At 41.6% G+C, this 21,267-nt stretch overlaps 1 protein-coding gene across 2 annotated transcripts in view; it reads right to left on the minus strand.

The window, feature by feature from the left end:
• The window catches only part of RUVBL1 (RuvB like AAA ATPase 1), a 28,087-nt gene extending 16,168 nt beyond the window's left edge, over window positions 1-11,919 (minus strand). Inside the window, exons 1-6 of one of the 2 annotated variants that reach the window (XM_075938812.1) lie at window positions 11,670-11,919; window positions 10,698-10,784; window positions 8,906-9,038; window positions 4,883-5,034; window positions 2,535-2,624; window positions 1,503-1,652 (exon numbers count right to left, since the gene is read on the minus strand). In XM_075938812.1, coding sequence (XP_075794927.1) covers window positions 1,503-1,652; window positions 2,535-2,624; window positions 4,883-5,034; window positions 8,906-9,038; window positions 10,698-10,784; window positions 11,670-11,810 — 753 coding nt within the window. In that variant the 5' untranslated portion in view covers window positions 11,811-11,919. Of the gene's footprint in view, window positions 1-1,502; window positions 1,653-2,534; window positions 2,625-4,882; window positions 5,035-8,905; window positions 9,039-10,697; window positions 10,785-11,094; window positions 11,128-11,669 lie in introns of those variants that run through there. The other variant, XM_075938813.1, reaches the window with a different exon arrangement.
• Window positions 11,920-21,267: the final 9,348 nt, after the last annotated feature.

The raw sequence follows: 21,267 nt of genomic DNA on the forward strand, positions 1-21,267 counted from the left end.
GCAGAATGAACTGTGCAGCTGGCGTGTGGGGCTCACTGCCGCTTGGCGAGCCCTGCTTATAGGAATTCATGTTTTTAAAAGGAAGTCATTGTCCAGATACAGCACTGCTTGACAAAATGGTGATCTCTCAATATTGGGGGGGGAAGCGGGGAAAAAAAAAAACAGAGAGAAAAATCCCCCCCCCCCCCCCCCAAACAAAAGATTGCTAGTGTAGAATACTTAAGGTACAGGCTGAACCTCTTTAGTCACCCTCGGGCCCTGACTGGTGCTGAACCACAAGAGGTCAGTAGTATCGAGCAGCATCACCAACACTTTCATTGCTTACTGGGCAATTAGAAGACATTGAGGAGCAAATTAGAGCTAAACACCAGCACAGAACACAGAGTCACAACTGGTGGCTGTAAACAAGCTTTATGGGACCACAGGAGACTTGGCCACACCCATGACAAGTGGACATTCAGCCAACTAAAATCATGCTGGATCATGGATGTTTTTTGACGCAGAGATTGCTGAATTAAAGAGGTTCAACCTGTACTACTGAAGTCATTTGGGAGTTCCCTGGGGAGTACCTTAAGTTACTCAACATCTCTAAAGGATATAGGAGCACTTGCAGAAAATACAGTGAAATCAGACAAACAAAGATTGTTTATCAAAGTGTTCGCAGTTCCCAGTTCATGACTGATGAAACAATAAATACAGAACAAAACAAGTTCATCTGTATCTAGAACGTTTCAATAAATAAAAAAATGCAGACTAGCGAGCTACTGCCAATTGATACCTTTAAGGATTGAGGATAGAAAATAACCTACTCGTCACATGGTGATGACAACTGCTCCCTATAAAGACCTCCTCTTAGCTTCAGCCCCTAGGATTTTTTGGTTGGTTGGGTTTGTTTTTTCCCCGAGCACAAATTATACTTTAGCTTCTAGGGCAGTGGTTCCCAGTTGTCTTTTGAGGAAACCATCCATGTGATGTATTTGGGCTGGTACCCCCTTCTCCTGGTATTCCCTGATACTATGCTCTGGCAAAGCTGCCACATCTATTTTTTTCTCCAGGTGCTCATTCCTGTACCTCTTTTGCTTTGCCCTCTCTCATTTGCTATTATCATTTTTGCTTTCTGTTCTTTGGTTGCTCTCTCATCTCTTCTTGCTTTTTGTGCCCCTCTGATATTCCCTGGCTTACCAGAAAGCTACTTGCCGAATGGGATGAAGAGCATCGACTGATGTCTCTATGGAGCTGGGAAATGTGCAAGTTGCTCCCTGAACCTTTATAGAGAAGATTCTTTGTTCAGGAAGTTCACAAGGGAGAGTAGGTGGGTAAAAGGTGCTATATACTGGGTTTTTTTCACCAATAGTGGCATGTTTGCAGTAGACAGAGTGGATCCTACAGAATGCAGTCTTTCCCATCCCCACTGCTCCTCACCCTTTCCCCTCAGGCCTTTGGGTCAGTCTGGCACCCATCCTTAGGGATTTGCACAGATTTAGTTTGTAGGAGTTAAGTACCTGAGGTCTAGCATTGGCCACATCCAGGTCATGGAGGGTGACATCCTGAATAATTTCTTTTTTCTTGTGTACATCCCCCTTTGGTAAGGGGACATACTCTTCAGCTTCAAGGTCAAATTCTGTGGCATACGTATCACACCTGCCTTGCCTCTGTGCAAAATGGGGGGCAGGGAGAAGAGGAGGAGAAGAGAGGTAGTGTGGAAAGAGAAACACAAGTATACAGTTAGTTTCATTGTTGAGACTTTGAGTGACATACTGTTGATAAAGGGCTTGGTTCACAATTACAGTCCTGACAAGCTTTGGTTGACACTTCAGAATATGCTTTATTCCCTGCTTAGCAACATGAATATCCTATCTATTGATCAAAGCTCAAAAACCCTGTTAAAAATGTGTATTATTTTCCCACACAGAGAATATTCCACCTTCCTCTGCTCTTCTTTTAACTGTGTGCAATTTCTGTTAAAGGACAAATCCAGCAGATTAACTAGAGATTGGGAGAACTGTTCAAGACTTTTTTGTAGGTGTGTGATTTATTATATGATACAAAATATTACACTCATCCATTAAACACCAAGTATCTCTGTACAGTACATTTTAAATCAGATATAAAAAGAATGCTAACTAATGCAGTATTCCCTTCTACATGCATATATCTTGTGGAGAAAATATCAGAGATAGAAGAAAGATTAAATACACTGTGTATTTCAGTTTGAGAATGACTAAAGTTGTTTAGGTTTTCTCCCTCCCTTTGAAAAGATGTCTGAAAAGTTAAAGGAATGAAAGCTCATCCCAGGCAGCTGCAGTGATGTCTTTCCAGCCAGGATGACCTTAACTGTGAACTAGATTATCACCCTGTCTCGAGACAAGAGGAATGTCTCCACAGTAGCAAAGACCTAGGCTTTTCTTAACAGTCTTATCCAGCCTGTCCGAGGCAAATAAGGTTAATAGGTCACAGAGCTTTTGGACAAAGGACACGAGAAGGTCTCAGAATACACAAAAAAGGGCAATAGTTAAGTCATGTTTTGGCTTTACCTTGACGGCTCCACTGTTTGCTTCAATGTAAATCACATCTCCAGCTTCTACTCGTTCCTTCTGTAAACTTTCAAAGATGCTGGGGTCCAGCTGGAGACAAACAATATAGAAAGTTAGACAGTTCCATTGTATTGTAGAATGATCATGACACACAGATTTTAACTAGAGTCAGACAAAATGAGTGAAGATTTCAGAAATTGAGGCTCAATTCAATATTTAGGGCAAGATCTAGAATAGGATGCAGAAAGGGTATTATTCACATTTCCTTACTCCCCATCCCGCTATTTGAGAAATAGTAAATATGGCTTAGTCACAAAGACTCTATTATTAACTTTCTTTTATAGAGGGTATTTAAACTTTTCTTGTCTAATCTGTTTTTCTGATAAATTAATGTTATAATACAAATTACATTATGCCAAGTCACAAAGATCTGGTATGTATCAAGAAGAGGATACTTTACATTTCATACTGATATACTCTTTGTTCTCACAGTGCAGTGCTTTTCTTGGTTGCTAGCCAAACCTTATAAAGGGTTAACTATTAATTCTGGAATAGCCTGCACTTGTTGACCACTCAATGTCTTTATAGAATGATGTGACCCTTTCACTCAGACTCAGACTTTAAGGTCAAAAGGGACCATCATGATCATCTAGTCTGACCTCTTTGGGTGTGTCTAGACTACAGAGTTCCCCTTCATCTAAACTGCTGCCGCGTTCTTTTGAAAGTAAATTGAACGAACACGGCAGTTTTTTCAACTGCGGAAAACCTTGTTTCACGAGGAATAATGTCTTTTTTCTAAAGTGCTCTTTCGAAAAAAGGCACTATGTAATGCAAACTGGTAGTTTGGATGCTCTCTTTCAAAAAAGCGACTTGCTTTTTTGAAAGTACTGATTGTAGTCTAGACGCTCTTTTTCGAAAGTATCTTTCAGAAAAGCCTCTTTCAAAAGAGGCTTATAGTCTCGACGTACCCTTTATGTAACTGCATGGAGGAAAGAAAACAAATGAGCAATGGGAAGCCAGAAGATGACATTTTGTATGTCTTGTGTGTGTGGCTCATGCAATTCTACTAAGGATACTTTATTTTGCATTTTCAAAATGAACAAATGGAAGACAATACGTACTGAACAGCTGAGATGCTGCTGTAAATTCTCTTATCCCCATTTTACATACATATAGGGAAGAAAAATTGAGATGCATATTAAGTGACTTTTCTAAATAAATAAAGGGAGTCAGGGTCTGATTTAAGAACAGAACTGGGTTTTTGGCTCCCAGTTATATATTCAGACTACAGGACCTTCCTCCTAAACATAAAAAGGAGGCAAGTGAAATAATATATAGTAAATGCAGGCAAAATTTCAAGAAGCTATCTTCCAATATTCAAGTGGAGTGCCAGTTAACACAAAAAAAAAAAAAAAAAAAAAAAAGGGACTTCCTGATATATTTAATTGTTATGATACATAAGAGCTGTGGTTAAGATCAAGCTCAGCATCATATACCAGGAAAATGTGCTGCCTTGCTATCTGAAGGGGGGTCTGGGTAGTGAGGGGGCGCGTTGGAAAAGTTAAGAAGAAATGGGAGCATTTAGAAGACCCTCTGGATCACCAAATCTTCCTGTAGCTGAACACAGGTTACCTGAAATTAAGCCTTTAAATTATTAATAAGAGACCAAAGTGACTAATATTTCTATATACAGTAAAACCTGTGCTATCTGGCACTTAACTAGCTGGAAAACTTTAGAAACCAGCAAATTTCTGAGCCCGGGGGGGGGGGGGGGGGGCGGAGGGGGGCGGGGGTGAAACTAGCTCTTTAAGCTGGGCATGCAGCACGTACCTGGGGGAGGAATGAATGGCCATTCTGTCCACCTGACGCCAGGCCGCATCCCAGCCCCCCCGCCGCGGTTTCTGTCCTTCCACCACAGGTCAGCTCCCTCGCGGCTTTCCCCCCTCCCCCCGGCAGGCCACCCCTGCCATCTCTACCCCTGGCTTCCACTCCCCCTCACCAGGCTGCATCTTGACCCCCTCAGCCGGCCACATCCCAGCCCCTGAACCATTCCTGCCCCCCATAGTTCCTGCACAGCTCCCGCATGTCCCCCCTCCTACCCCCACTCAGATATCTGTAATTTTCAGAAAACTGGCATGACCTAATCCCATGCGTGCCAGATAACACAGGTTTTACTAGAATATGAAGAGGTAAATTTGTTCACTACCTGTGCACAGGGGAAAGACATGGGCTATTTTTAACATTATTTGGCGGGGGGGGGGGGGAGAGAGAGAGATTAAAAATATGTAAGATGGGAACAAAGGTGAAAGGATGCAGAATGAAAAGCTGGAGAATTTTATCATATACACCTTCAGCTGTTTCGTTCCTTTTGCTGTTTTGAGTCCTATAATTACATGGCTAATTGTTTTGCCATATCCGCCCATTGGATTCTCGGTCTCACATGGAGTTAATTCTGTGACTTCACCTTCATAAACTTCCTTGGTTTCTTTTATCCTCAACCCTACAAAAAATATTTTAAGATGAGTTGCAATGTATAAATGAGTTATCATTTTCATTTAATTATTCTTGACTCTCACTACAAGTCATTCTTGACAATGTCTATACACTTGAGAGCATCAAGTGTGTTTATATATTACAGAGTACTTCATTGTAATTCACTATTTTGAAAACTAGAAAATAAAAATAATATCCCTTTTAAAAAATAAAAATAGGAGAGAAAGTTCATCCCTACATCAATTAAAATAGAAAGCTAAGGAAATTAATTCAGTTTAAGCCAAAATCTTAACCCAATAGGGACACAGAGTTTATAAACCAATACCTTCATGTAACTATAGCGATTCTAGTAACAAAGTCAAAGAAAAAAAATGAAAGCTAACTATTTTATTTTAAAGGGGTTCTGACAGAGGTTAACATTTAATATTTAAAGTATTTTGTTTTTTAAATTAATGTATTTTACAACCAAAGATGGACAACATATACAATTAAATAGACCTCAAATGATGTGCAAAATTCAAATTACTCCTAGATTTCTGACAACAGAGCCCCTTAAGCGATATGAAGATTTTTCTAATCTGGACATTTTCTCTACAACTCCCATCATCATCATAGTACCTATTACTCATTCTATGTAGGGATGTACGGGAGTAGTCAACTACCTGATAAGCATATGTTTATCGGGTAGTCGAGTCAACTATATGAGAGGCAGCAAGGAGGAGAGAAGCAGGGGCTGGTGCTGGGACTACTCCCTTAAAAGCTGGTTCCCCCAACACCTTGTTTGCTGTGCGGCAGATGGGGTAGAGGAGGCAGAGATGCAGAGGGTCCTGGGGCCGACACGAACTGGGACTAACCAGTTCCGGCTCATGTCAGCTCCGGGACCACAGCAGCTCTGCATTTTAAATGTAGTAAGAGCCCACTGGGGAAATGATACAAGGGACCTCATTCTGAACATGACTGGAGGTCACTAGAACTCTATAAAAGTTTCCTTGTTTGGTAGCTTTTCATTTTGCTTTGAAATAAATACATGAATCAAATATTTCACTAGTAATTTTGAGTTGCTAATAGGGAAAGAGGGAAATTATTTTCAACAAAAATGTGTGTGTGTTCCCCAATGACCTCAAATTAAGAATGGGATTTTTAAAGACAGACATGAATGTGAACTGTAAATAAAGAAAAAAATATATAGATAGTACCCACAAAGGCTCATGATACTTTCTGTATTTTCTGTTATTCTTTAAGGTGCTGCAGGACTATTCGTTGTTTAAGTTTTTTCAGTTACACACTAACGCAGCTATCCCTCTGAGGCTTATAAATAAAGAGTTTGATAATTTCCATTGGATTCATTAGCTTATTTAATTTCAGAAACTTAACATTTCTATAGAGTGCCTTGGTTGTGCCTTAGCAAAGAAATTAACAATTGTCTGCTCCAAGCATCTTATTGTCTAAGTGGCATAAAATGATGCAGAACAAAATAGCATTATACAAGGGTTTACAGCCAGTGATGGTTGTTTCTAGCCAATAATATGAATGTTATTGCTTTTTAGTTGTTAGAGATTTAAATTGGATATAATAAGAACAACATTTATCTTAGGAAAGAGGTAACTTTGGAGTTTAGATATGAAGGAGACGATCTAGGCCAAAGAGCTCTCAAATAAATAGAGGCATTTCCTATGATATCCAGAAGCATATTCTTTAAAAAAAAAAAAAAAAAAAAAAAAAAACCACTTGTGGGGTTCTGTATTTATTGGTTTGATAGTACTAAGAAGTAAAATTTTTGGTTGCCAGTTAAGCATGCAGTTATAAGTTGGAGGCTTAGAGAATAAATATACTTTTAAAGCAGTGACTATTTTAAGACAGATGTTTGGCGATAACTGTACTTTAACATTTTCTGTCAACAGCTTTGACAAATGCTAATTTTGGATTAACATCTGTGCTTTTTTTAAAATAGAAAATAGAATTTCCCTATAATCTTCTAGTCTCCATACATCTTGTCTATTTCTGTATCTTATGAACCATAAGCTTTCCATGGCAGAGGCTGCCTGTCTTGAGTCCTTAACATCATCAAGTCCATGTCAGATCCTTATTATAAGTCTAGTAATAAGAAATTGTGACAATAATAATTCTGACAGAGAGCACCTTCAATATGGCACAAAAAACAATCTAAGCCAGAGGAGGGAGACATGCTGGGTATATCACTAGGAAGTGTGTCAAGAGGCAGAGCCTAGAACAATAGGAGAATGTGATGTACTAGTGACTGGTTGTTTGTTTGTATTCCTACAGTCCCCAGCATGGCAGACTCCTGCTGTATCCAAGAATAAGAAACCCTGTAAACGAGACTCAGGTGTTGGACTGTTAGTCAGAATCATTTCAGTAGTACTGAGGTGGCTAACCCAACTTCAAATTACTATGCATGAGACTGCAACAGACTACACATATTGTGACCTGCTATGTGAAGAATTGCATGACAAAGCACTCTACAGTCAAGTGCCTTGCATTGGAGTTATTCCACTTAGAAAACAAAATCTTTTTCTGAAAACATGCACTAGAAATTCCTTTTTATGACAATGAAACTTTCTAAAAATTGATCTGAGCATGTCTGCAAAACATTCAATTCACATAAAACAGGGGGGCTCATTAGTCCTTTAAAATATATTTGGATTTTTTAAACTAGGCAAATTCAACACAAGGAGACAGAAATTTGGTCTTTCACTAACACAGCTTTTTGTTTAGAAGCATCCCTGTGCTGACATTCCGGGAATGTGGAGCACCAACAAAGTAGTTGGCTGTTAACACAAGGGAGTTAAATTATAGCTAACTCTAGGAATGACAATGTGGATGACACGGGTTTCATCTGCCAGTTCAAGTTTCCAAAGGTCTGACAAGAAATTTCATCACATCAAGGAAATATTGCAGACTGCTCTCTTTCATCTCTGGTCTCTCTACCTACAAGACCTGACAACCTAAGAGTAACTTAAACATCAGACTAGCCCACTCTTATGTTTGGTTACAGGCTTGAGAGAGAGTCTTCACCAATTACCTAGCTGACGTCCAGGGGGAACAATTATATAGAAGCCAGGAAAATTAACTGATACTGTGTTGAGACTGCAAACAATTAGGCTACATTTATGCAATTCAAATACATGCAAAGGCCATTTTTGACTGATTTTATCGGTTGTCAGAAGCAATCACGTAAAAGTAATACAAGAAGATTAATTTAAAGACTCAATGAGCTTTTGTTGCAAATTTAACTTTGTTCTTTCAGATAAAATGGAACAGAGGCAACTCAAGATAATTTCCTCTTTAATTCTAAAGTGCATTTACCATTTACTAAGATGCTCATCTTGCTAGAATGGAACATTTTCTTGCCTTTACTTAGAATAAAACACTAGGCAAAGCACTGATATGTAGGAGACAGATGTAGGAGGGATTGAGAATGTTGGAAAGGAAAGGAAAGGAGCATTTTCCTCTCTATACAACCTCACATAAGCCTGAGACTTGTGTTGATAGATTCTAAAGAGATTTTTTTCTAACATCGTCTGGCAATAATGTGCAGGAACAGGAGAAGTTTCTGGAGGACAAGGTAACGGAATGGAAAAGAGTTTCCCTCCTTCCACAACCTGGGAAGGGAGATGAGCTGGAACAACTCAAGTGACGAAGATCTGAGCCCTGTATTAAGTTTCATAGTGACTCAGTTAAGCTGAGGAACAAAATAGAATGAAACAGGACTAAAAAGAACACTGAAAAACTGAAGCATGAAAACCTGACACCACCCCAAATGCTGGAAAAAAACTAGTGTTCTTTTGTTCAGATTTATTTTTCTTTTTTACAAATCCAGACATATATGCACTTTTCTCTTCTTCTATTTTAACACTTACCAATGGCTCTTCTGAAATTTTCCATCAGGACTTCAGTCTTCTTGATCTCAGTGGAGTAGACCTCACTTCCAACCATAGGACAAAATGGAACCTTGCTTCCCAACTCTTGAGCAATAGCTAGAGCTAAAGCAGTCTGTAAAAATTCAAAAGACTGAACTCTTACACACTTAAGAATTTTTATGAGAGATACATGTATAATGACCAAAAGATCTTGTAGAAACCATTCCAGAAGGTTAAAATACTTTGCTCACTACATCACCGTCTGCAATGCTTTACAGTGCTGTTTTATAAATGGAGAGATCCAAGTGCCTTCAATGAGATAATGGAAGAATGAGAACTGGAACCTAAGGCCTGGGAGTCAGGATTCCTATGTTCTTACTCCTCCACTTTTTCATATACAGCAACAGCACATTTCTCTTACAACATGTCTTTCATCCAAGAATTAAAAGAACTACCAAGAAGCACCTGAAGCTAGTCATAAAACTGTTTACTATTTTTGGACAGTCTCTCTTTAACATCCCATATGTAAGGTGTAAGTCTTGTAACGTGCAAAAAACAAAGGTTAAAATGCTTTAAAACTCCCAAATTTATGTTTAAGATGACATTTATTTAAAACCCACATACTTCATATTACGTTTTCATTCATTCACATGTGTAGAATGGGTTTTTACACTGTTGGCACTAGAACGAGACATTGCCACTGCACACTCATAGCATGGTAAAACACAATTTGGAGAAAGGTTCAGTGCTTATTCAACTCTGGCTCAAGTTAAAAAAGATTAGTAACTGCAGAAGGTACTTGCTGAAGTTATTATTGGGGAAATATTTGACACCACTATTAGGGATGTAAAAGAGTAGTCAAGTATATGATAGGGATATTAAAGTTAGATTAATCAACTAATTGAATAGTTGATGGAATTCTAATTGAATAGTCGATGGAATTTCCATCAACTATTAGATTAGTCAATAAGGGCGCTTCTGCTTTGAAATGTAGCAAGAGCTCGCCCAGCTGTTGTTACATTTCAAAGGCGGCAGTGCCACACAGTGTTCTACCTTCAAAGCCAGTTCCCCCAACATTGATTTCATGGTGCCATCTGCCCCTCTGTGCTGCTGCCTCTGATTGAGAGGGGGTCGGAGCTCACAGCAGCAGCCCCTATCTGTGGGGGGGAGGGTCCCAGCTCCCAGCAGACAAGGGCCGCTGCCAGGGACCAGCCTCTGTCTGCAGTGGGCCCACGCTCACATGGACAGAGGCTGCTCCGTGGGAGGCAGAGCAGCCTCGGTCGTGGGGAGCTCAGACCCCCCCGAGGACAGGGACTGCTGCCAGACCAGCCTCTGTCTGCAGCCAGCCCAGGCCTCCGTGGACAGAGGCTGCTTTGCAGCAGCCTCCCACCCACCCCAGCAGCCTCTGTCCATGGGACACTCAGACTGTCGTGGTCAGGAACTGCTGCCACCCCACGCTGCTGCCTCTGATACAGAGGCAGCAGCACAGTGTGGCAGGCAGCTGGTCTGTGATGGAAGCTGTTTTTTAAACTCGCTACCCTCATGGACCAGCTCCTGCCTGCCACCCCATGCTGCTGCCTCTGACACAGCATGGGGTTACAGGGGACTCCCTGAGAGTGGGGCTGAAGCGCATTGGCTGCCGGCCCTGCCCCTGGGGACAATAGAATAGTCAAGTAACTAATAAAAATTCACGTGGTTACTCAACTATTCTATTATCTGCTATCTAACATCCCTAACCACTATATTTAAGAGAGAGTGGTAGAGAATAGCTTTTGTACTAAGAAGACGATACCTTGCCAGTTCCAGGAGGTCCTGCCAATAGCACAGCTCTACCAGCCATTTTCTTGCTTTTGATCAATTCCACTATAACACCACAAGCCTACAAATAAAAACATTAATTTAGCTGGTTTTAGGTAAACCTAAAATTACCTTTTAAATGAATATTCTCAACCAGTTTATAGGTAATAACACTTTTACACAGCTTAAGTACCTGTCATTCCCGAGGGACCAACAGTGTTTATAAGAATTACTACTCATAACACTATTAACATTTAGTTTTTCAATAACAGATGGGGAAACTGAGATAGACATCATGATTTCCCCAAATCACACAAAATCTGTGGCAGAGGTACAACTAGAATGCAGGAGTTCTGACACTTTTGCTGTAAATACAGACTTCTTTCGGGTACCTGTAAATGACTGGGAAGGGAAGGGCTCCTAAAACGTTAGTTATAAAGCAAGATTCATGACAGTGTGGTCCAGCCAATGAGAGTTAAAAGCTTTCAATTCTACCCGAATTATGCTAATGAGCTGGTGTATGACGCTGGGTTAGTCACTTTGCTTCTCTGTGGCTCAGTTTCGCCATCATAAGAAATAACGATAACGCCAATCTCCCGTTACAAAGTGCTGTGACGTCCATGGCTGCATATGGACGAGCCGTTATCGCTGCAGCGCTGCCATCGCTAAAGCTAGAGTGAGGCTATAAGGGTGCGCGGAAGAGGACTGACAAAGACTGAAGCACCAGGACTGCGGCCCCTCCAAAAGCCAGGGAGAAGGGGCAGACCACGTAGCCCCGATAGGGCCCTCCTGACGCAGATGGAGCGGACATTTCAACTGGCAGGTGGGGGCCGTTGGCAAGGGGGCGGGATGTGCAAAGGGGCAGCAACCCCCCAGCAACGGTCTCGCCCACCTCACTAGGCCGCTCTATGCCTCACAGACCCCCCCCCCTCCCGCCGCCCACCCGTCTCCAGCCGGGGCCCCTCACCTCCCGAGCGTTCTCCTGCCCCACCAGCCCGGCCCCCGCCGGCTTGGCCGCGCCGCTGTCATCCAGCCCCAGCCCCTTCACGTGGCTGTGCGCGGCGATGCGCTGCGTCTTCGAGGTGCTCTTCACCTCCTCGATCTTCATGCCGGCGGCAAAGAGCAGACACAGCTCCGGCTGCCTCCTAGTCACACAGTCCCGGGAAGCACGCGGCCCGCGCGTTACCAAGGCTCCCGGCGCCTGGTCACCTAATCCCGCCTTCTCCCTTGCCATTGGCCAACGCGGCACGACTCTCGCTGCTTATTGGAGAGGGCATGTGTCGGTTACTACCAAAGATTGAAAGCTCGCCCATCCACTTCCCTGTGTGCTCGTCGTAGAAGTTCCGGCGTCACCCACTCGCTCTGGAGCTTCTGGGCCGGGATGCTATCGTCCCTGTGGAGCACCCAGCTCAAGGATTGCAGAGGTTGGGGGAAGGAATTACTTGGCCATAGGTGGGGCTTGGGAGGCATGCGGCTGGGGAGAGGTAGTAACCACAGTCAGGGGCAAGCCCAGGCTGTAGCCGTCTCCCCTGCCAGGTCAATTGCCTATGGCGTTTTGGTCTGCTCAGCTTACATGTGCCTCTGACAAATGGAGAGAGGCGAGGACTGCTTGTTTCTAACGAAACTTTCTGTCCCCGTAGTTAAACGGTGGGATAAATTGCCTAGCATAGCTGTGGAAACTCCATCAATGTTTAAGCTGCTCTTAAAAATTTCCAAACCTCTGTTAGGGCTGGGCAAGGGGTCTAGGGGTTGGATTCGGTCCACCTAACACTGAAGAGGGGTCACACTCTGCAAGCCAGGTCAATCTGGCCACTTTCTGTTATGTCTTACTGCCCTTGCCACCGAATTTCCAGTTCAGGCAGCAGGATCCTATTTAAATGGCTCTTGGCTCACAGTCTGGCAGGTGCTGGAGCCATGAGCCTTTTAAATAGCTAGAGTAACCCTGGGCAGCTGCCAGGCACTGTGATAGGGCTGGGAGCCACAAGGCCTTTGCTATGTCTTTTCTTCAAAGCCTCCAGCCCTAGACAACTCTTGAGGGGAAGCTAGTGCCCAGCCCCACCCCTTCTGCCACAGGTCCCACCCTTTCCAGGGGTGGAGCTGGCCCATGACCAAGTATCAAAATTCATTAGGTGGTGGTTGTCCCCCCACCTCCCCCAAAAAAATTATTGTCCACACCTGATCTATATAGTACTTGGTCCTGCCCTGAGTACAGCAGATTGGACTTGAATATCTTTCAAGGTCCCTTCCAGTTCTGGTATTCTATGATTTTATAATAGAAAGAGCTAGATTTATTTTCCAAGACAGTGGCTGTGTCAGAATGGCTAAGGACACAAGCATTTGCTTGCTTTAGAGATCTCCTGTAGTATGCAGTCCTGTCTCGCTCATGGGCTATATCTAATTTAGCCTGATTGTTTGCTTTGCTGGACTTCACTAGTAACATGGAGTCTCTTGCCATTGGATTCAGTTGGCTCATTTATTTTGCAGTGGGCTGGAGGAAGGTGTAACCATCAGGGATGTAAAAATCCATGTAATTAGTTAGCAGGTTAAATGTTATCTTTAACTGATTAAATAGAGGTGGGTGAGAGGAGACATTCCAACCAAAGCGCACTCCCCCAGCTATGGGCTAGGCAGCTCTGACCAGGCTGGAGTGCCCTTGCCCGAGGCATGCCCCAGATGGACCCACAGCAGTTGAGGGCTGCTTCAGGGCCCACTGGTTAACCATAACTCTCAACCATTAAGGGTGAGACTTACTGGTTAACAATTCACCTTCTTATTAACCATGCACTTTTTCCACTGGGAAGTTTAGATTTCCCCAGAAGCACTTTCAGTGAAATAGTGGTAACTTGAAGAAAACACTTCTTAAAATATATATACTTTCATCCCAAAGATAAGCTAACACTTCTCTTTTAAAAAATAACATTTTTACATATTTGTATAGCACTAATAAAATTTCTTTTATCTTCCAGCTGTTAGAATTTCCTTCATTAATGCTTTATAATGTTTTTATTAGCTATGTTCATAGAAAAGTTTTTTTTTTTCCATATAGTGGGGAAAGTGTTTATGTAAGCAGCGAGTTCTGCTTTGGCTCTGAACAATACACTTAGGCTACGTCTACGCTATATGCTTCTTGCGTAAGAAGCCTTTTGCGCAAGAGTTTTTGTGCAAAAACTTCTTGCGCAAGAACACGTCCACACCGCAAAGCACATCGCAAAAGCGATGTGCTTTTGCGCAAGAGAGCGTCCACACTGCATGGACACTCTTGTGCAAGAAAGCTCTGATGGCCAGTCACAGAACGACCATCAGATTCCTGTGCTTTTTCCCGGAGGGGTTTCTTGTGCAATGTCCACACTTGCCTTTTTGTGCAATAGCTGTAGCGCAAAAGGAAGTTATGCCTTGTAAAAGGAGGTTTACCTGCATGGGCAAAAGTCCTCTGTTCTGCCGTTTAACTGCTGATTTACTTGTGCAAATGCTCATTTGAGGTGTGGATGCGCCACAGGTTTTTACGCAAAAACTTTGCAGTGTAGACGTAGCTATACTGTGTATATACATCAAACATATCAAGTGCCCAACACATACCGTAAAATCTCAAGTATAATGCGCACTTTTTACCTGTTGTTTTTTTTTTAGCGTTAAAGTCAGGGTGCGCATTATAATTAGGAGGGGTTTTTTTTTAAGTTTTCATTTGGCAGTTCCGCGGCAGTTAATTAATCGCTGGACACCAGAGGTTAAGTTGATTTTTATTAGTACCAACAAGCAACTATATACACAGTTTCAAAAAGGTAAGTTAAACAAGTGAAATCAACACTGCAGCGCAAACAAGCAAATACCACTATGTTAATTGATTGACTACTCATCTTCGAAGCCCTCGAATTCACTTTTGTTAGAATCTTCCTCAAACAGTCGAGCAATATCTTCCAGGGTATAGCCCTCAACATCTTCATCCAGGTAATACAAATCATTGTCATCTTCGCATACTGGTAATTCGCCCTCGGCCACTTCATTGTCACTCGGATTCATCCACAGGGCATCATCCTCACTGCCATTCATAGCATTAGAGATGCTGCATTTCAGAAACCCCTTCCTTATCATAGCGGGATCAAGTTCAAGCCAGACATCCGCTACCCACTGGGTAACATCTTGCAGCGTTGGTGTTCACATACGTCCACCTGCAGTAAATGTATGTTCACCTTCCAACAACCAGGTGTTCCATTTCCTGTGTAGTGCATTTTTGATTGGCTTGTTAAGTGTCACGTCAAGCAGCTGCGACATTTTGGTCATTCCACTAGGAATAGTTGCCAAGTCTGTTTTGTCCTATTGAAGCCTTTTCTTAACGGATGGCATACGATGACACCGAAATGCATCCAAAACTATTAGAGACCGCTTTCTCATAAGTCCACCCAGCTGCTTCGCCCAAACCGTCTGTAGCCAATCAAGCTTCATCAATCCAGCCTTTAGGGTGAACACGCATGTGAACGATGTTCGGGAAGATTACATTCCTTGGCATTGTCTTGCTCTTGAACACAATATAAGGAGGCAGCTTCGTTCCGTCGGCCATGCAAGCAAGCATTATGGTAAACCTAGACTTTTCATGGCCTGTGGTAGCAATGGAGATGGTCTTGGCACCTTTCAGTTCAAGCATTCTGTCACAGGCATTATCAAAATGTAATGGTGTTTGATCTGCATTACCAATTAATGAAAGGTAGTAGCAGTGCTGCTTCCGTAGCTTATGATAAACTTTTGGAACTGCAGTGACTTGGTGTCTGAGTCCATGGGTAGCTTCTGTGCGATTGTTGTTCAGCATCGGACCAATAGGCCATGGTGATTCATGAACCGATCACCCCAGCCATACGAAGCTTTAAACCCGGCTGTGTTAGTGCACGTTTTGGCAATGGTCAAAGTCTTCTTTCCAACCTCCACAATGCTAACACCACCGCCGTGCTGTCTACGCTCAGCAATCCATTCAACCCGCTTGGCCTTCAACTCAGGATATGCAGCGCTTTTACCTCACTCAGCCATCTTCATCCTAGGCAGTGCTTGCAGGCTCTCTTTCTGCCATCTCCAAAGCCAAATGTTAGACTCCGCTATGTCATCAAATTCACAGCTGGCAGCTCTGTTGCCATGAGCCTCAGCATAGCTAACAACTTTCAGTTTTTCAGAGGTCGTGTAAGATCGCCGACAACTCATGGCATCCCAAAGAGAGCATGGAACACCGCGCACTATATACTCGTGTGCTCACGCGTGATTACCCAGCAAAACAAAAAGGCAAGACAAAATACGGCAAAGTCGGGGTGCGTGCTATAGATAAGAGTTCAGTTTATTCCGGGATTCTGACATTTAAAAGGTAGGTGCGCATTATGCATAGGTGCGCATTATACTCGAGATTTTACGGTTGTTGTTCTTGCAGTGTCCCTGTGGAATTTCCTCTACCTTGTTACTCTGTTGTACAGAGCTATTTTCTATACACTTTCATATTCTGGCTGTTTCTAATAAGAGGCACCTGTGACTCTTAAGCAGTGCAATAACTATCCTGCATGTTTACATACTGTTTAAGCAACTTTCAGGATGAGTCAGCAAAATAACTTTGCTTACCTATTCAGTGTCCTAAACAGAGTTCTCTGTAAACAGTACACTTATGTGGCCACTCAGTTTGCAAGCGATTCAAATGCTGCCCCACGGATTAGCAGAGTGCCCACAGCTAGGTTTTTTGTTTATACTGGTAGTACACATTTCCTCATGACTTGGCGCACAAAAATTATTCTTCCCATGGATGGAAAAAATCTGCACATGGAGAGAAAAAGATTAGAGGGAACATTGGCCCTAATATGTACCATCCTGTTAGTCTGCTATTATTTATTGCAGCAGTATTTGGGTGACTATTCAAATAACACTTAAAATTCTAGAAAATGGGGAAACTTCATAATATAAAACTATTATGGTTTTCTGTATAGTTAAAATAACAAACACTAGAAAATTTGTAATATTTTAAGGAGTATGATGATGTGCAGGAACATACTACCTGGTAAATAAAGGGATATCTTCAGTTCAGCCCCCCCCCCCCTCCCCTTTTACAAGTAATCATAGGAAGAACTATAAGAGTGGTCACTGGAGAGAGAGAGAGAGAGAAAGAGATGGGAATGTTTTGAGAAGTTGAGGGGGAGGGTCCTGCATTTCAGTTTATGGTACTGAGGTGAACCCCAAGTTGGGGAGTTTTGTGTTTATCCTGTTTTTGATTATGGTAACTTATTTTGATTTCTCATTATAAATGTCATGCTTCAAGAAAAAGACTTTGTTGTCTGTGATGTTCTTTTTCTAATGGGACATTCCATCAGCTTATAACTATTTTCAATATTATATGCTATAAGTGCATTTATCTGCATATGAGTCATGATATGACAATGTATTAAACATATTTCTATGTACTGTAGGGTGTATTTTGATATGTATGCTTAGCTAAGAATTTCTATTGAATCAATACATTAAAGATAAGTCAATAAGCCAACTTTTAAATAATTGGAAAAGGCAACTACGTTATCAGATTGAAAATGGAGTCTGATGAGACATTTGCCAGGTAATACAAATTGCCAATCTCCTACAGAGCAGGACACTGAGCAATTTTGTATAAGACATAAAGGTTGCACTATATGAATGAGCAAATATACGTCCTTGATTTCTTCAGTACAGTGGAACTGATGCAAATGTTGTTAGCTGCTCTAGTCCTGTTTCAGGCATCATGCAATTCTGGTGAAATGATCAAGTTCTATAAGTTTTGAAGACAATGGCATAACTAACACAAAGTCAAGGCTACAGGTAAAAAATGGAGTGAACCATGTGTGGGTTTTTTTCTTCTTTTAGTATCTTCACAATCAACGTATCAAACCTAACATCCCTTCTAAAACTGCAGGAGATACAGTAATCTATTGTATTACAACCATTATTACTTATTTCTCTGTAGTAGAACACAAACATTTCTGGGGAAATTACCATTTAATTTTCTTTTAATATGGAGCTAGAGGGTGAATAGCAATATTTTTCTTCTGTAGGATCTTGAGAAACTTCTTAAACAATAATCAAGGTTCTCAACTCCCCTGTGAGACAGGCATTATTATTATTTTGTATATAACATACAGAGAGGTTAAATGGTTTATCTTTGGCAACACACAGTGGGTCTGTGGCAGATCTGGGAATAGAACACAAAACTGTTGGTTGCAATTGTTCTGCTCTGTTGATAAAACTCAGTCCCACACTGAGGATTTAATTTCAATCACTATCTGTAGAGTGTACATTAATTAAATTAAAGTGTTCTTGTTTTTTGCCATATGCAGTGAAATTTAGATAAAGTGACCACCACTTTTCTTGGTGTAGCTAATGCTTTCGTCTCTTGCTCATCTGAATAGACCTCTGACTTCAATGGGATGCTCTCATCCACAAAATGAAAAGGGTTTAATCTGTTGTATTTCATTTTGTGTTGTCTTTAGTTTGAGAATTGCACTGCATTTGTTCTTTTTAAAAGAGAGGCAATTTATATGGAGGAAAAAATCCTGTCAAACAAACATGGCATGTCAGACCACACAAGATTGCGTGTTCCCCAGAAAAGGCAGGGTAGAAATGGGACTTCAGAAAAGTCTTAAGACTGAATTTAAACAGCTTGGGGGGAGGGGTCTCTTGTAATTGATGTCTGATGTGAATGAGCATGTGTTGTTATGATACATCAACATGAAAAATATTGAACTTGAACTTAACATGATTTTCTTGACCTTGGCTGGTCAATGCATTTGTTCTAGGAGAAAGTGAGGGAAGGTTAAATTCACTGTAGATGTTAAGCATGAGTCATTCTTCTCTTTCTTCTGTATCAATGGTGTTTTTAGCAGAATTTGAGATAGTTTTGAAACCTTGCTGTTCCTCTCACATAATGCTTTCAGCACAATCCAATATTTCACTAACCATTTAACCAGAAAAATAATACCTGCCGTTCACATAGTCTGAATTGTTATTCCTCAGATTTAATGAACTCATTTCACTTCAGTTTCTCTTATGCCCTTCACCCCCATCCCTCCTTGAAGTCTCCTTTTTGGTACAGACGTCATGTGATACCTGAGGTGGGAGCTGGAGACTTCAGAGCTGTTTTCTTAGACTAAATGTTTGAGGTTACAGGACACGGCCTAGTTTCACATAAGTTTTTAAATTTCAGTGGGACATGCCAAATCCTGAAGCTGTCAAATAGTGTATTATTTTTGGAGAGAAAGAATGTGTGTGTGTATGTGTATGTGTGAGAGAGAGAATGACCTTTGCATTTTTAGTCCTTCCCAAAAGTCTGACTTCCTGCCCTCTCTCCTGTGAGTCTTGGAAAACTTTAGCAGACAAAGTGAACACTTCTGAAGCAAGAATTCAATACAGAAATGGGAAATGATATTGAGGGGAGCAAAAATTAGTTTATACCATTGTTTGTTTCATTATATTGCATAGAGAAAGCCTGAAGATTATTTTCTAACCTTAGAAATATCAGGACTAAAAAGTCTTGTTTACCATATTGCTAGAGGTCTCCTTTGGAGAGAATTGGATTGGGAGTTTCCTCAGCCTCAGAGGAAAGCTCATAAAAGGAGGCTTTTGAAACTTTAACAAAGGTATATTTTCTTCTAACTTTTTTTCTAAGGGATTTGAGATTAGCTTTTTTAATTACCTCAGTGAAAATCATTCCCTTCTTAATTCACCAGGTTTCACATCCTTGGTATCTGTAACATCATAAAAGCAGCAGATTTCTAGGAAAAATAGAGGGTTTTTAGGCCCTCATCCTGCAAAGGAGTTTGTCTCTGAGACACTTTATGTACTAACATCCCATTCTGCAAACTGAGGTGAGGACAACATGCAAGGTAGAGGGTCCTACCAAATTCATGGTCAATTTCACAGTTACAGGATTTCAAAAAATAATATGTTATTTAAATATGAAATTTAATGGTGTCATAATTGTAAGGGTCTTGACCCAAAAAGGAGGTTTGGGGAGTCACAATATTATTGGATTAGGGCTGCAGTACTGCTACCATTACTTCTGCATGGCTGCAGGCAAAAGCACTACTTTCAGAGCCGGGCAGCTATCCAGCAGCAGCTGCAGGCCGGGAGCCCAGCTTTGAAGATAGAGCCCTTGCCAGCAGTAGCACAGAAGTAAGGGTGACATGTCTTGTATTACTATCCTTACTTCTGCACTGCTGTCTGCAGAGCTGGGCCTTCAGTCAACAGCTACTCTCTAGCTGTCGAATGTTGAAAGCAGCAATGCAGAAGGAAGGCTGGCATTTTATGGTATTACCACCCTTCCTTCTGCACTGCTGTTGGTGGGATGCTGCTCTCAGACCTGGGCACCTGGCCAATAGCTACCACTCTCTAGCCACCCAGCTCTGAAGATCGCACAGAAATAAGGGTGGCAGTACCGTGACCCTCTGCAACTTCTTTTTGGGTCAGGACTCCCAATTTAAAAAAAAATGGTTTCCCATGTGAAATCTGTATGATATATGGTAAAAGTATACAAGATGGGTTCCATGGGGCAGGGGAACCAGATTTCACAGTCTGTGATGCGTTTTTCATGGCCGTGAATTTCTAGGATCCTAGCAATATATAAGTACAGTGAGGCATCTAGCATAACTCTGGGCACTGTAACACAGCATACTGACAACTTGAATTTCTCATGTAAAAACAAATGGAAGAAAACACTGCCTCCCCTTCCAAACAAAAAATCGTAAAAAGTTGCATGCCTTGTTTATACATCTCAAGGAAGCAAAATGGAGACAAATCCATGCTTTTTTCTTTTCAGATCACCTTTACGATTATAAAAGTTGAAGAAACACGAAACGTCATTTTCCTGTATAATTTCAAATCGTAAATCATGGAAGTCTTCTCATTAATACTAATATGAATTATATAGTATATTATATGACTGGTTTGTAATGTGATTTAATACATCTATGTGAATTATACAGGCATTTTGCTTGCATGCTAATGGGATAGACATACTTTTGCAGTTTATTGTGTATGTATATAACTATATGTATTGATTGGCACACTGAAGACACAGACTACCGGGACAGATTGGTGAACGGTGAAGTTAGTGGCACGCATCCCTTGATAGGGAGCTGATCCCAAGTTTCACCAGAAGATAACACCCAGGAAGGGTCATCAGCATATTGATATCAGATGACTGTGAGAACAACCTCTGGATAAACATATGTTGAAGAAAAACTGATTGTGATGCTGAATGACTGATTAAGGCTTGACAAGGCAAAATGTATAGACTTGCATGGAAGGAAAATCCTATAAAGGATGGGGTGTCTTGTATGGTTCTTCAGGTTCCTGTCCTGCCAAGTGGAGCATCAGTCCCCACTGATAAGAACCCGGCTTCCCCCTTGTACTCGAACTATCTGGCTAATAGGTTGGGCTGAGCAACAGACTGGTAACTATTCCATCAGCAGAGGGGTGTGTGTGTGTGTGTGTGTGTGTAAATTAAGAAATATCGATATACTGAATATGAAATATTGATAGATCAAGGTGCATGCACCACCGGCCGTAGAGTCCTGGGCTTA

This window comes from Pelodiscus sinensis, chromosome 11 (genome assembly GCF_049634645.1).
Source record: "Pelodiscus sinensis isolate JC-2024 chromosome 11, ASM4963464v1, whole genome shotgun sequence".
In the NCBI taxonomy this organism is placed as follows: Eukaryota; Metazoa; Chordata; order Testudines; family Trionychidae; genus Pelodiscus; species Pelodiscus sinensis.